The 14523-nt window shown below is 37.9% G+C and overlaps 2 protein-coding genes across 4 annotated transcripts; one reads left to right on the top strand and one right to left on the bottom strand.

Moving 5' to 3' along the window:
- The first annotated feature begins 57 nt into the window (after positions 1-57).
- LOC114519656 (cleavage and polyadenylation specificity factor subunit 4-like) lies at positions 58-2867 on the top strand. The gene is made up of 9 exons (XM_028539826.1): positions 58-145; positions 366-478; positions 743-946; positions 1285-1380; positions 1464-1557; positions 1628-1766; positions 1927-2070; positions 2361-2390; positions 2493-2867. Exons 1-9 carry the CDS (start codon positions 141-143, stop codon positions 2526-2528), a joined length of 861 nt encoding a protein of 286 aa, XP_028395627.1. The 5' UTR covers positions 58-140; the 3' UTR covers positions 2529-2867.
- A 393-nt stretch (positions 2868-3260) lies between these two features.
- On the bottom strand, positions 3261-12569 carry LOC114519634. Of its 3 annotated transcripts, XM_028539797.1 has the most exons (8): positions 11238-11495; positions 10589-10687; positions 9031-9741; positions 6458-6532; positions 5495-5833; positions 4562-4897; positions 4194-4319; positions 3261-4048 (listed from the first exon to the last, which is right to left on the bottom strand). In XM_028539797.1, the coding sequence occupies exons 4-8, from the start codon at positions 6495-6497 to the stop codon at positions 3831-3833; spliced, it is 1059 nt and encodes a 352-aa protein (XP_028395598.1). In that variant the 5' UTR covers positions 6498-6532; positions 9031-9741; positions 10589-10687; positions 11238-11495; the 3' UTR covers positions 3261-3830. The 3 variants fall into 3 exon arrangements, with proteins under 3 accessions (XP_028395598.1, XP_028395596.1, XP_028395599.1); XM_028539795.1 differs by lacking the exons at positions 9031-9741; positions 10589-10687; positions 11238-11495 and adding an exon at positions 7453-8135; XM_028539798.1 differs by lacking the exons at positions 3261-4048; positions 4194-4319; positions 4562-4897; positions 5495-5833; positions 6458-6532 and adding an exon at positions 12442-12569 and having other exon boundaries at positions 8243-9741; positions 11238-11561.
- Positions 12570-14523: the final 1954 nt, after the last annotated feature.

Raw genomic sequence — 14523 nt, 5'->3', positions numbered from 1 at the left:
GTGACAAAGTTCAGGAATACTGAACTATATAAGTACATATGGATGTACATCTAGGACATTTCGGAATTTCGTTTAAAAAAACCATTGGATACTCAAAAATACTTTGAATATGCCTTCTAACTATTTGAATATGCCTAGGAATGAGGTGAATAATATTTCATCTACTATATTATTATTGTAGGGTTGAAAAGTAGGGCAAAACAGGCCACAACGTTGCGCCACGATCGTCTTCGTAAGACACCGTTCCCGTCTCGGAAAAAGCCGTACGACACAGAATGGGCAAAGTGTACATATAGTAAATTCGTAGATTCCGTGCGAATTCAGTTATATTTTTTACACAATTATATTTAAATCTTCAAATATAGGTTTCTAACAATGTTGGCGGTCGTAGCAGGTGTGGATGATATCGTATTTGATGTCGAAACAGCGCTATCACAGCAATTGGGCACTCAACCATTGCCTTTCCCAGGGATGGATAGTAAGTGTTTGGTGCTAAAGACGTAAAATTGCATACTATTTTCAATGTTTGTATAGACCCCTCAGCAAATGTATAGGTCAGGTCAATTGTATTGGTGTAATTGTATAGGGTAGTTTTCCCCCCTGTTGCCACATTTGCAAGAACAGTTTGGAGGTCTTGCCTCTTGGGAAGAGGGGGAGGCCTCTGCCTTGCCCCCACAGCTCTGTCTGTCTGGCCAAATTTTGGCTAATTCTAATAGCTAAACCATGAACTCCTCTTCTGTAGAGTCAGGTGCTGCGGTATGTGAATTCTTTCTTAAGAACAACTGCAATCGAGGCAGCTACTGTCCCTATCGACACACAAAAGGAGAGAAAACAATTGTCTGTAAACATTGGTTGAGAGGGTTATGCAAGAAAGGGGACCAGTGTGAGTTTCTCCATGAATATGATATGTCAAAGATGCCTGAGTGCTATTTCTACACAAAATTTGGTAAGTGATATTGTGACAGCACATATGAACTTGCAATTGTATTTGAATGAAAGGGTCTTGATTACGAGTGGAATTATACACACTTCAAATTCAAGCCAGGAATATTTGAAGGAAAAATGAGTCAACTATAGGTCCTTTGGCAGGAATCGAACCTATGCTTTTGCGATGCCGGTGCAATGCTCTTGCCACTGAGCTACAGAGGTAGCTGACAAGAGCAAGCGTGATTAATGTGTATATCATGGTAATGCCAGGAAGAGTGAGGGTAAATAAAATATGACAAAGTAAAATACTAAGTGGAGCCCATTATATTTAATAAACTCTCATACTGACTTCCTCAGGTGAATGTATGAACAAGGAATGCCAATATCTTCATGTTGATCCTGAGTCACGAATGAGAGACTGCCCTTGGTACGACCGAGGATTCTGTAAACATGGTATGTGAAATCATACAGCTCAAACAAGACAGATAAATTGTTTCAGACATTCACTTAGCATTGTAATGTGATGTTTATTATAGGTCCTCATTGTCGTCATCGACACGTCAGGAGAGTTTTGTGCGTCAACTACTTGTGTGGGTTTTGTCCCGAGGGAAAACAGTGCAAGTTCATGCAGTAAGTTAAATTAAGTTACCTGAAATTGAAAATAACAAAAATGTCTTTATCTCAACATCTGCTCTTTCAGTCCAAGATTTGAGCTGCCAGTGAGCACAGATTATCCAGACATCATGATGAAGAAAGTGATCTGTCATCGATGTTTCCAGCCAGGACATAAAATATCAACATGTCCTTTGAATGTGCAACCCACGGTACCAACAGCACCAGTAAGTTGCAACACTATTGTGACTTTATCAACTAGTTACCTCAAAATCTCCAAACATGTTTTCATAAGTTCTTGTTAAATATTGCTAGTGTCAAATCCTAGTTATCAAGATGGAAATGTGTGTTATATTATTCTGAATACCATGTTTTGATGTTTTTCAGGGCATGATACCAACCTTTCACAATCCCCATTTTAATCCAGCCCCACCAACTGCCAATGTTCAGATCCAAATACAACCAACTACAGATGGACTGAATCCACCCAGGATGCCTTGGAGACCACTGGAAACTGTCACATGTTTCAAGGTTTTTGTATTTCTAATGGACCATTCATATGTTAGACTAACTACTGACCTAGGCAAAAGGATGCAAATAAATCACTGCAGCTGGAGAGAGCATACTTAAATGTTGTAAAATACAGAAAAATATATAAGCTTTACAAAGTTTACATTTGCTATATGATTTTTGGCTCGAAAGTTGTCACCATTTTCTGCTATCAAATTGTTACAGTTCAACAAAGGGTATAGTCCTCCCTCCTAACCCATCCAAATTACCATCACTGGTGTTAAAATTTTCCAAATTCTCTTGTCTTTCAGTGCGGCGAAAAGGGTCACTATGCCAACAAGGTACAATCTCGTTTTGTGTCCAGAATTCTACTACAACAGTATAAAATAGATATATGTTATTATTGTAATACACTTAATCTAATTGATCTAATCTCTTTACAGTGTTTAAAATCAAAAGCTGATATCCTCAAAGCCTAAGGAACCGGTCTTATACTAACCTGGTTTTGTGGCAAAAAGAACCTAAGAATGTGAACAAACTATTGAGGAAAATAGATATAACTTGTGCATTTGACACAAGCCTCTATGTTGTACATAATGTGAATATTATTTCAATTCTAACTCTCTGATATCAATCAATAAATATTGATTCAAGTGTAGTAGTGTAAGCAGTAGAATTGTCTAGCACATTGTGCAGCTAAACCCTTGTAAGTTTAAATTAAAACCAAGAACCCATGAGAAATGATGTTACAAGCAGGGGCGTAGGAACCAGGGGGGCCAAAGGGGGATAGTGCCCTTTTTCTTTGTGAAAACATCTATGCCAATGCAACAATATAATAATATAATTAATTTTTTCAACAATAATATATGTGCCAATGTTAAATGCCCTTTTTTTTTAAGTGCCCTAGACGTTAATGCCCCCCCCCCAACTTAAACATGCCTTCTACGCCCCTGGTTACAAGATACTTGTGCACATCATGGAGATGGCCATTAAAATATATAAACACCGACTTTATGTTTTAAAGATGCTTCATAAATAAATTCAATGCAGCTGAACTGCATATTGTTATTTTATTAATAAAAAATTATGTATGTTTACACAAATACACATATATAATAAATATACATATGTCCAATACTTAATTCAATTTGAAAATATACTATGAATAAAATATATTAAATTAAAATAATTTAATAAAATGCATTCATATCTATAAATATAACTATTCTAAAATTTGATGCACAGTGAAGCTAGCTATCTCGATCAACATTGAAACTTGTCACATTTTCATGCCAATTTGAATAACAGGGCAATAAAGATTGCATAAGAATTATCATTATATACAACTTGCTATCACAAGCATAGGCATACGGTCTAAAAAGGGGGCAGGCAAATGATTTCTTAAAAATAACCTGACTTGCAAATTATCTGACTAAGCCAAAGGTACACAAAGTTTGGTGAAATTCACTAAAAATTTACCCAACTTAGTGGATTCAATCATTCAAATGTTTCTTGGCAGGCAGCTCCTCCTTGCTGCCCCCCCCCCCAGCATCATGCACACCTATGAACAAGGCCAAAACTTACAGGGGGTGGGAAAATGGCTGGGTATTAGGGAAGGGGTGTACCTCCTCATTTTTGCTATACACATTACTTGATTGGTATCATCAAATAATAATCCATTTTCAACTACTGTAGTTCGAATTCACCTTTTTCGCCAAATTGTCCACAGCACACAACATATCTTCCCACCCTGCGAAAATACTTGATGACCGCATAATCTATCAATACTGCAAAACAAACCAATCCTGCAAAACAAACCAATCCAATAACCACTTTCCAAAAATCAGGCATACTAGAAGAGGAGGAGCCTTTGTAGGATTGGTTCCCGACTGCTCGGTTGTAGGAAAGCCAGTGGTGTCTTGTACTTTTGTGCTTGGATTAGATGCGCTAGATGGTGTACGTGTTTGGGTTGTGGTTGCCGTTGGGAACAGAGGTTCTCCTTAATCAAAAATCGAATAAATATTTAAATGTGAAAGCAATTTTTGTTGCCACTTTTGCTGCCACTATTAAAAGACTTCCATGAATTAAGCAGCTACTGGGATAATAAACTGGGGGTATCTTAACCCATGCTATGATTGGTATACCTTGCTTTTTTGCAACTGTATGACCTTTCTGGGTGGTGATGGTTGTTTGTATTTTTGAAGCAATGGTTGTTGTAGCTTCCGGTCTGCGGCTTCGATTGGTCGTTATCGGTGGATCAGTTGATACTCCTAATAAATCATATATATAATGGAATTAAATATCTTGAATGTGGTAATTTAAATTTGTGGTCTACTTTGACCGGGTCACAAATGAAGAGAAATTCAAGCTAAAAACTGATTTCTTCTCTAAATTGTTATACACCAAATCTGGATGGTTTTATTACTTTTAGGTATCATTTGATTATTTGAATTTTTAAATTACACGCGCGAGTACACGCATGCACACGTGCAAAGCAGAATTATTGACTGACCTCGGCTTTTTGTGCTTAACAAAAATAATTCAGGATTGTAACTGCCCTGGACATCCGATGGGTAAAATTCCACGTAAAATTGAGCTGTGTTGTTACTGGTGTCGTTGTATACCAGCGTAAACTCACACGTATTGACGTGAAGAATTAATTTAATTTCGCCACTCTCGCACTTCTCCGGCTTATCGGCGTCTGTAGATTTTCGGCGACAAAGGTGCACGGTCTTTCGACAATCGCTGGCTTGTCTTGTGGAAACGTTGTAGTTAATGTGCCACGTTCTTTTCACTCCATTTGGGATGACAGATTCTTCGTATCTATGCTTGACATTGACGACGTCAACTGTGAAACAAAAATGCATGAAAAATGCTGTTCATTTTGCAATTTGCAAATGGAGCGCCAATAATATTGAATATTAGCTATCATTTGTAAGCCTGGCTCGATTCAAAAAGGACATTATGAAACTGTAGATGCATGATAAACATAGTTATTATATACACAAGCGTCGGATATGAGGTATGCTGCAATTTCATTGGTTGGCTACTAGACAGATATTAGCTCATATCTGTCTAAGTAGTAGAGAAAGAAAAGAAAATGGCGGAAAGATTTGGGGAGTTGAGTGAAATAGAAATCCAAGCCTAGTTGATAATAGCACACCAAAATGCACCGAAAGGGCGACAATGTTTGCTCACTCTCGTCTATCAGCTCATATACGACATTACGACTCGAGTTCGCAGAATAACTGTTAAATATCGCACACTTATTATCTCTTTAAATCTCTTTACAAAACGATCTTAAATTGATCTTAATATAATATCTCTTTACAAAACGATCATGACTATGCGTCTATGCCGCTAGTGGCTACTACCGCAGTTTAATGATATAGTTTATTGATGTAGTCCTAGTTTAATAATGATGTGCTACTACGCTCAGCCATACCTCGTGGGCTATCTCGAGTGATATGGACGTAGTAGTCAACGTATGTTACACTACGATAACTCTGTACGTATTCTCCTTCGAAGCTCGCGAACATGTGATTGATTACTAAGCTGCCGTCGTTGCTTATGGCAAACGTCGTGTTATTTGCCACGGACGTCTTCCAGGGTGATCCAATTTTACGCCGCCACATCGACGCGACAAGGGTTTTTTTACCGTGGTCGAGGCGGTGCCATAGGGCAAAGGTTGCAGTGGGGTGATTGTCCTGACTAATTCCACTGGAAAGAATGACTTTTTCCCCCTCACGAACAGACATGTCATACGAGAAAAAGCCAAAGACCCCTTGAAATTAAAACAAAACGTTTATCCAGGCAAGTACCATCGTTATCATCTAAGTGTGTACACGTGATCATAAAACATGTTTTAATTAGATTCAGAGTTGTAACGTTTGGGCGGTAAAGACAACTTGTTTGAAGCGCAAACTGATAAAAGTTTCAATTGCTATACGCAATGTATTCAGTCAATAAATTTGGAAGAAATTATGGGTAGTTTAGAATAGAAATTATAGGTAATTTAGAATAGAAATTATAGGTAATTTAGAATAGAAATTACAGGTAATTTCTTCCAAATTTGATTGACTGAATGCGCTTGAAAAAAGTTGACTTCACCGCCCAAACGTTACAACTTTGAATCTAATTTTAAAAAACATGTTTTATGATCACGTGTACATGCCAGCGAAGTGAGTGAACTGTAAAATCAACTGAAACGCTGACTCCTATAGTTCAGCGTGATACTTGACCGTGATACTTGTTGCTCGTTAAATTCTTATAAAAATTAGCAAAAACTCATATTTGGCTTCAAAGATGGCGGCAAAGTTAGGGTTTTAGGTTTTATTACAGTTCACTGGTACACGCTTAGATGATAACGACGGTAATGTATGTGACTCCCCCCCCCTCTTTTGCATACCTCTCGCATTAATCAACGTGATAATAAAAAACGCCAGCATAACTGACTCCAAATCCTGTAACTACTTTAATTCACCTGTGAAAAAAGTTGTATTTTAAAACAGTATTATAAGTAACTCACTGTCTGATTGGTGATAAGACCCAGTTTAAACTCGGTGAAATGTGATTGGTTTGCGAAACTGAATTCGGCGCGAGGTAGTAGAGGTAGAATTGCTTCCTACTGTTTTCATCAGGTCGCGCGAATAAATTCGCCTGTGATTCGCCGGTTGGAAAGCGAATCGTCAAAATATATTATCGTTAAATAGCGAGCAGTCAAAATATATTATCGTTGAATGATATATGAAATCATACATGCAATTTGCATGCGCGTTTTGATGGTCGAGAGTGATGATATAATATCGAAAATAATTGGACAGATGTACGCATGTCAACAGCATCACCTGCGGGAATTCCCCGCTCGCTCGGGGGATTTCCCCACGAAGAAATTTTTATTATTCGTTTAGATTGCTCACAAGTAGATTTAGCCACTAAATTAGCCGTTGTCTGATTATTACAGCAAAAATATTAATAACTGTTGTAATCTGACATTCAAGGAAAAATGGAAAATACGAGCTAGTATCAACATGATTTGCCTCTTAAAACTTCCTGCATGATATATGAGTACATTTCCTGTTTAAGGCAATTCGACAGACTTCTTTCTCACTTTAGATGTTGGTAAAAGTATAATGGTTTCATATAATGGTTTGATAACTCAGTTTTTATCGATAAATTTCTAAACCCAGCCAGCCATATTTACAAATATCACATCACGTTTTCCTAAATTACTATATTTGAACGACGCCTGCTGAGACGGGCCGGTATTTTTTATAGTAAAAAGTGCCTTGACTGGCAACCTTTCTTATGTCAATCGGCATGCATGGTAATGCTATAAATCAGAAATATAAATCAGAAATTCAAGTTCAGGTAAAATGTTATTGCCATAACAAATAAACTCACCCAGTGCTTGTCGCTGCTTGATACTTCTTTGCCGTTATAACAAATCGCTATAATTTGTATGGGTACGACAATCGCTGAATGACCATTCACAACGATAACCAGTTTAATGTGTATATGTCTGATGTAATCGGCATAATCTTTCTATTTTATGCATTTTGCCTTATATAATTGTTCTGGTTACGTCATCTAAACTTGACAACACAGTGCATGACCAAGCATGTTAACAAGAAAGTTACATCTACTTTATAGTCGAAAACGATGATTTATTACTGAACATATCACAGTTATAATTTTACGCACGTCAACGCACGTCAGCAAACGCCAAAATGCGGAAAGCTCGGAATGTTGCATGCTTGCATGTTGGTAATCTTTAATCTCTTACACTTATTTCATGTTATGTATGCTCCCGCGGAAAAAAATGAGTTTTGTTTTCCCAAGAGTCTGAATGTCTCCCGAGACGAAGTCAAGGAAACATTGAGACTCGAGGGAAAACAAAACTCACTATTTCCCGAGGTAGTGTACATTGTTGGAAATATTGTGTGTATGTGTGTTTCGTATATGTTAGTAAATGTGCGTGGTTGTCAGTGTATTTATAATTTATGTGAACGATAATGAATGCAACATAACGAAAAATAACAGTCTATCGTTTTATTCCAGAAGCAAACTAAATGTTTTTAACCTTAATACAAAGATACTGTTTACAACTACATATTCAGTGCATAATATTCAAGTTCACTCATTCAAGAGAGATGTACGAGTGTTATTTAATTTTGACTTATCTACCGTTTAAGCTAAACGGGCTTGATACAACCGGCCCCAGAACAGTTTCCGAACCGGGACTATAAAGCCCGCCGCACACAAGAGCTATCAGCTGAGCCAACGAACTCGCGAGGCAGTTAGCTCAGCCCGAAAAACCATCCTCACACGTGAAAAATTTGCCTCTCGAGGCGAATTCCTCACGAAATACTATCCGCACACGAGAATAACTTGCTGAGCTAACAGCCTCGTGTGGTCTTCAGCTCAGCAAATAATGGGACCTAAAGCATGTAGGACGGAACACGACGACGGCAGCTATCAATACAATGCTTAATTGAAAAGAAATAATTATTAAATACCTATGGGAGTTTTAGACGTGATCTACGTTCTGTTTACAACGGCAAAACGTCGTTTATTACGTCCTATGTAAAACGTCAGCATTTCAGGACCCAGTGAGCGCTACCTCGAATTAGGCTCTATAGCATTGTCCCTAATGTTTTCGACGTCTTATATATCGTTAAATTGGTACAGTTGATGATATAGAACAACGCTTCACATAACATTAATTTAAAGGAGTATTCCAGCCACGTCGTCGTCGTGTTGCCATCCTACATGCTTAAGGTCCCTAACAGCTCTCGTGTGCGGCGGCCGCCTGGCTTTTAAAGCGATACAAAAGTCATCTCAAAATTCAAAAACATGCGGAAAACACTTTGAAATGCATGATTGATCAGACTGGTTTCCACACAGTATGAGTATGTTAAAACAAATAACATTTGATTAAATATTCAACAAGTTCAACCACATTAAAACAAATAAACTTACTTGATGCTTGCTCAGTTGGACTGCTTTGCCGTTATAGCAATTTATTGCTATAATTTGAAGCTTGTACTGTATACTGTGTATCACAGTAAAGAATAAGATAGATACATAGATAAACCGTTTATTTAGATGAGATCACCAAAATCGTTTCTACTTATTATATTGATTGTGCCTCGGTTGCGGTTACGTCATATAAACTTGACACCAAAGACCTAAACTTGACACCAATGACCCAGCATGGTTAACTGGACCACTAGAAAGCATTTCCCCTTTTCTTGAACCCACCTCTAAACGTTTATATCATCTTATTTCAATACAAGGTTGTTTGTTCTACATCATCAATTTCCAGATAATCCATTTTCAATTTGAATTCGCCAACTTTTTTGCCAAATTGTCCACAATAAAATAATGTCAAATCTTCGCTCCCTGTGAAACTTGACGACCACAAATACTAATGTTATATTACTGCTAATGCTGCAAAACAAATCAATCCAATAACCACTTTCCAACAATCAGAGACACCAGAAGACGAGGAGCATTTTTTAGGAATATTTACTGACTGCTCTGTTGTATGATTTTTGAAGCAAGTGACGTTTTGTTTGTTTGTGCTCAGTCGACTTTTCGGGGTGGTGATGATAGCTTTACTTTTAGCATTTGAGGCGCTAGTTTGTGCATGCCCTTGGGTTGTGGTTGTCGTTGGTACTTGGGATACCCCTAATTAAAAATAGAAAAAAAAAAAGTTAAAAAGGTGAATAATGTGAAAAAAAATTGTACTAAAGTCTTTAGCAGTGTTTACACTAGAGACCTATACCTGAACTAAGACCTAACTTAAGCAGTTAGTCCTGTAGTGTAAACGCACTAGGACTGATCTAAGACCGACCTAGGACCGACTTAAGACCATGATTTCAGGCCAAGCATTAGAGGTGGCCTGAAAACATGGTATTAGGTAAGTCCTAGGTAAGTCTCAGGTCAGTCTGCCGGTGTAAACACATTTTCATTGACCCAAGTGTGGTCGAAGCTAATTTCCATGACAACAAACGTAAATTCGAGTCTTTGATGTCAGCATTTAGCGGTCTTGGAATTTTAGCGCGATTTTGCAAAAATTAGAAGGAAGTTCAGAGTTGATAATTAGCTACATGGCGAATTTCGGAACTTGGCGATAAGTTATATCATATTTTTTTAATTTTGCATGAAATCGTTGTTTGCCATTAATCCCAGTAATCACTACGTCGTATTCTTTTACGAGGCTTTGTAGTTTGTACGAAATAAACAAACAAAGAACTGCAAGCTGATTTTAATACTCTTCTCAAAGTACTTTATGTTGCGTGTATGTATATAAGTCCCGTTAGGTAACTGGTGTAAACACACCCTGTAAAACTTGGTTAGGTACTTCTCAGGTACGGGTAAATGTCAGGTAAATGTCAGCCCCTTCGTGTAAACACGGCTTTTGATAAACTAGACAGCCATCGAGACAATAGACTGGGGTATCTTAACCCGTGCTTCTTCGCGGCGGGGGGGGGAGGGCTTACCAATAAGATGCTGAAATGGTTGATATATATACCTTGGGAAACTTGTATTTTCGATTTTGAAGCACTGGTTGTGGTAGTGGTTTCCGATCGGTGGCTCAGACTGGTCGTTGGCCGCGAATGAGTCGATATTTCTAAATAAATCATAAATAGAATTAAATCTCTTTAATTTATGTAATTAATATTTAAAAAAAACACCAAATCGTCAACAACATGATACTTAAATCAGAATCATTTAAATTATTTTACGTGCGTGTACGTAGGCATTGCGGCGCAGTTAAAAAACTCCCGAGTCCTGAAAAGGATTTCAAAAAACGCTTCTTTTAACGGCCACATAATGTTCTACAATTCTAAAAATCATTACATGATGAAATTTTCCGGCTGATCTGAGATCATGGCGTCATAAGGCGTCTCGACAAAACTGAGTTATCATGTGCCTGGTGTTATTTTTCCCTATTCCGGCTAACTAATAGTATAAAAGACGAACATTTTAAATTCTAATTTAAAATTGGGAAAAAATAAAGTGTTTTTGCAAAAATATAATAAAATTACTTGATATTTTCGAGTTTCGAAGTCATATGCAATGAAGGAAATGATAATTCAGTTTTGTCGAAGATCTGGCTTCTGATTGGTTGATTTTTATACCCAGATCAGCTGGTTGTAGATGACTATACCCAGCCATACCTCGTGGGTTTTGTGGAAAGATATAGACGTGGTAGACAACGTATGTCACATTATAGTAACTCTGTACGTATTTTCCCTCGAGCCAAGCGTTCATGCGCTTAATGACCAAGTCGCCGTCGTTCCTTATGGCAAACTTCGTGTTATCTGCCACGGACGTCCTCCAGGGTGATCCAATTTTACGCCACATGAACGCAACAAGTGTTTTATTACTGTGGCCGAGGCGGTGCCATACAACAAAGGTTGGGCGTGGGCCTTTATTCAACCTACTGCGGAGGGCGACCTCTTGTCCTACTTCAACAGGCTTGTTAATCGAGGCGAAGACACCTTGAAAATTTAATGAGAATACTGTAATATTCAAAAACATATTTATCCTTAGTTGTATTAGTGTTGAGTGTTTTATCAAAAGCCCGCCTAAGCTAATGACCAGGTCCAACTGGACCGTACCGTCCAATTTGGGGCGGGGTGTATTGGGGTGCATATATATTCATATAAAATTATTCATGTTTACCCACCGCAGGAACAATAGCGTACAAAAGAAATCAGTCGGGCAAAAGATGAATATATTCAGTAATATCTCACGTTTGCGTATGGTTTTCGGGCTGAGCTAACTGCCTCGCGAGGTCGTTAGCTCGGATAGCTCTCGTGTGAATGTTTTAAATTACTTAATCAAATACGCTGCGATTGTCGAGAAATAATAAATTTGCTCCAAGTGTATAAATTCTTATTTAGTAGTAATTAGGATGAAATATTATAAAAAGAATACTAATGACAAATGATACAATGACTAATGTGCCATTCTTCATCATACTTTATCACGTATAAAAGACACCACATGTGACTTCTAGGGTTGATTCCATTGGCTATAATGCTTGAATGTGAATTATTAACGCAAACAAGTGCATGATTTCATGCAAAATCTTTTTTTTCACCTCTATATTTTGTAGAGTTGTACCTTTTAAAAGCATAACGATCCTTTTTTCGCCCTTTAGGTAATGTATATTATTCTTCGCCCCCCCCCCCTTTTATCATGGCCCCTCTTTTACTTATTCTTGCCCTGAGTTTATTAGTTGTAATACCTCTTGTGAGTGAGCATAACGATCCTTTTTTCGCCCTTTAGGTAATGTATATTATTCTTCGCCCCCCCCCTTTTATCTTCGCCCCCCCCTTTTACTTATTCTTGCCCTGAGTTTATTACTTGTAATACCTCTTGTGAGTGATGGGATTATGACAAACGCCAGCATAACTAAATTCAAATCCATTCTTAATTGCCTGAAAAAAATCGTATTAATTAACAGTGTAAAAAGTAAATATTTCTTCTGTTTGAATTGCATTTGACGCGACCAAAATTCGGCCGGCCCGCTTCGGCGCGATCTCGCTTGAGCGAGGCGAGATCTCGGCATGCAATAACGGGCTTAAATGAACGCACTAGGTGGGCTAGCCGGGTAAACCGGGCTTAAAATCGTTGATTGCTTTGCCCACCAATATGCCATCATCATTTCTCCATTTTATTTGTATTTTGCAAACCAAAAGAACACCATGCGCGAAATCCGCAGCAAAATGCTGTAAAGTCCGCGCAAAATGCTGTAATCGATGCAAGCAACACATTTCCAATTTTGTGTAAACAACAATTTGTATTTCCCACCATACTGCGCATCGGCGCCGGTAACGCTCCCGGCCAGCCCGTCTCATGTAAATCAGAAAATAAACTATCATAAATTTGCAAACATTTGATAGATCGAGAGTGATGATTACTCGACTAAAGCCCGGGTCAAACGAGAATGATAGTTGATGAGAGTTAATGAGAGTTGCAACTCTCGCTTGCGTTTGACCGCGAACTCTGATACACTCTCGTGCACTCTCATCAACTCTCATCGACTTTGAACTGGTTCAAATTTTGTTGAGAGTTGATGAGAGTTGATGAGAGTTGATGAGAGTAATCAATTCTCGTTCTCAACTCTGATCAACTCTCATTCTCGTTTGACCGTCGCATCGAGAGTTTGGAAAACTCTCTTGCGAACTCTCGCTTCTCAACTCTCATCAACTATCATTCTCGTTTGACCAGGGCTTAAAGGCCTGTTTACATGGAGCGAGTTATCCCGGCTAGGCGAGGTAAAAAGCGCATCATCACATCAAAGGCTTAACCTGATTAGTCTTTCATTATATGCAGTTTTCACCTCGCCTAACTGGGATAACTCGTTTCATGTGAACGGGCCCTAACTTGAGCTAAAGCGAGAGTCTTAATTTCGGTCTGTTTTTTCGCGTACGAAACAAAAACACTCCTTTAGCTCGAATAAACACTCACCACATCTCAGCATACCACAAATTGTAGGAATTCCACTCAACTTGCAATTCAATATTTTCAGTATTCCTGAGTCATCTTTAAGTTGTCAAATACGAACATTTCTTACCATCTGCTAACGTTTTCTTAGCATTGCGAACACTCTTTACATTGCGCTTGCAAAGAAAATTGCATTGAGTAACAGCGCCGTATATACATATCATACTAGGGAGTTTAAGATTCACGATGCGGAAGCAGGAAGCTCGACCCGACCACGCGCTTTCGCAACAGAGAAACCCCACACGCGAGCAATAGGTATGCACAACATGTATAACCCTAGAACAGCATTGCCATTCTCACGACGCCTTCAAATGAAGCGATTTCACGGCTTCTGGGCGACATGAAAGCAACTGCAAAGTGATAGCTGTTTTACAGCTTTACACGCGAATTCGTGAAAACTGCTTTATTTACAAATATATCAATCACCATAGTGCGATTTGATTCATTAACATTATTCACTAGTTTTCAAACTAGAAATGAACTCACCCGTTATACCTGCTTCTTAATTGGCCTGTTTTGTTGTTATATATGTAATACGTTGCTATATAATTTGCAGCTGGTATATGACAGTATTATATGTTTAATATTTTAGGAATTTTAGTAGCATGAGTAATTAATTAGTTGCACTAGATGACAGAGAAGATATAATGAGGTAGGAAACGAAAAGTAAATAATTGTGAAGTGATAGCGGAGCTGTAAGGACTGTGATCTATATTGTGAGAGTAAATCTAATATAAAAAACCCAACAAAATTGTGAATAGCGTTGCGAGCGCATCGAAACGCTTAATTCGTCTGTTAATAAGAGCGTCATTTAGACGCACTTAATTTGATAATTTAGGCGTTTAATTTGTCTAGACAGTTATTCATTTATTTATTTTATTTATTTATTTGTTTTATTTATTTATTTATTTTATTTTATTTTATTCATATATTTATTTTAAAGTTATT

This window comes from Dendronephthya gigantea, unplaced genomic scaffold (genome assembly GCF_004324835.1).
Source record: "Dendronephthya gigantea isolate DGI-Jeju-01 unplaced genomic scaffold, DenGig_1.0 000013F, whole genome shotgun sequence".
Classification (NCBI taxonomy): domain Eukaryota; kingdom Metazoa; phylum Cnidaria; class Anthozoa; order Malacalcyonacea; family Nephtheidae; genus Dendronephthya; species Dendronephthya gigantea.
Note: the sequence above shows the minus strand (reverse complement) of the source record. Positions and strands in the feature narration are given on the sequence as shown.

Excerpts from the sequence above, each read along its gene's own strand:
- LOC114519634 (XM_028539797.1), bottom strand. The coding sequence starts at position 6,497 with ATGCTGGCGTTTTTTATTATCACGTTGATTAATGCGAGAG. Across the intron at positions 5,834-6,457 it reads CACGTTGATTAATGCGAGAG|GGGTCTTTGGCTTTTTCTCG; the intron begins GTATGCAAAAGA and ends TTTAATTTCAAG. Across the intron at positions 4,049-4,193 it reads TACAGTTGCAAAAAAGCAAG|GAGAACCTCTGTTCCCAACG; the intron begins GTATACCAATCA and ends TTTTTGATTAAG.
- LOC114519656 (XM_028539826.1), top strand. Across the intron at positions 1,558-1,627 it reads AAACAGTGCAAGTTCATGCA|TCCAAGATTTGAGCTGCCAG; the intron begins GTAAGTTAAATT and ends CTGCTCTTTCAG. Across the intron at positions 1,767-1,926 it reads CCACGGTACCAACAGCACCA|GGCATGATACCAACCTTTCA; the intron begins GTAAGTTGCAAC and ends GATGTTTTTCAG.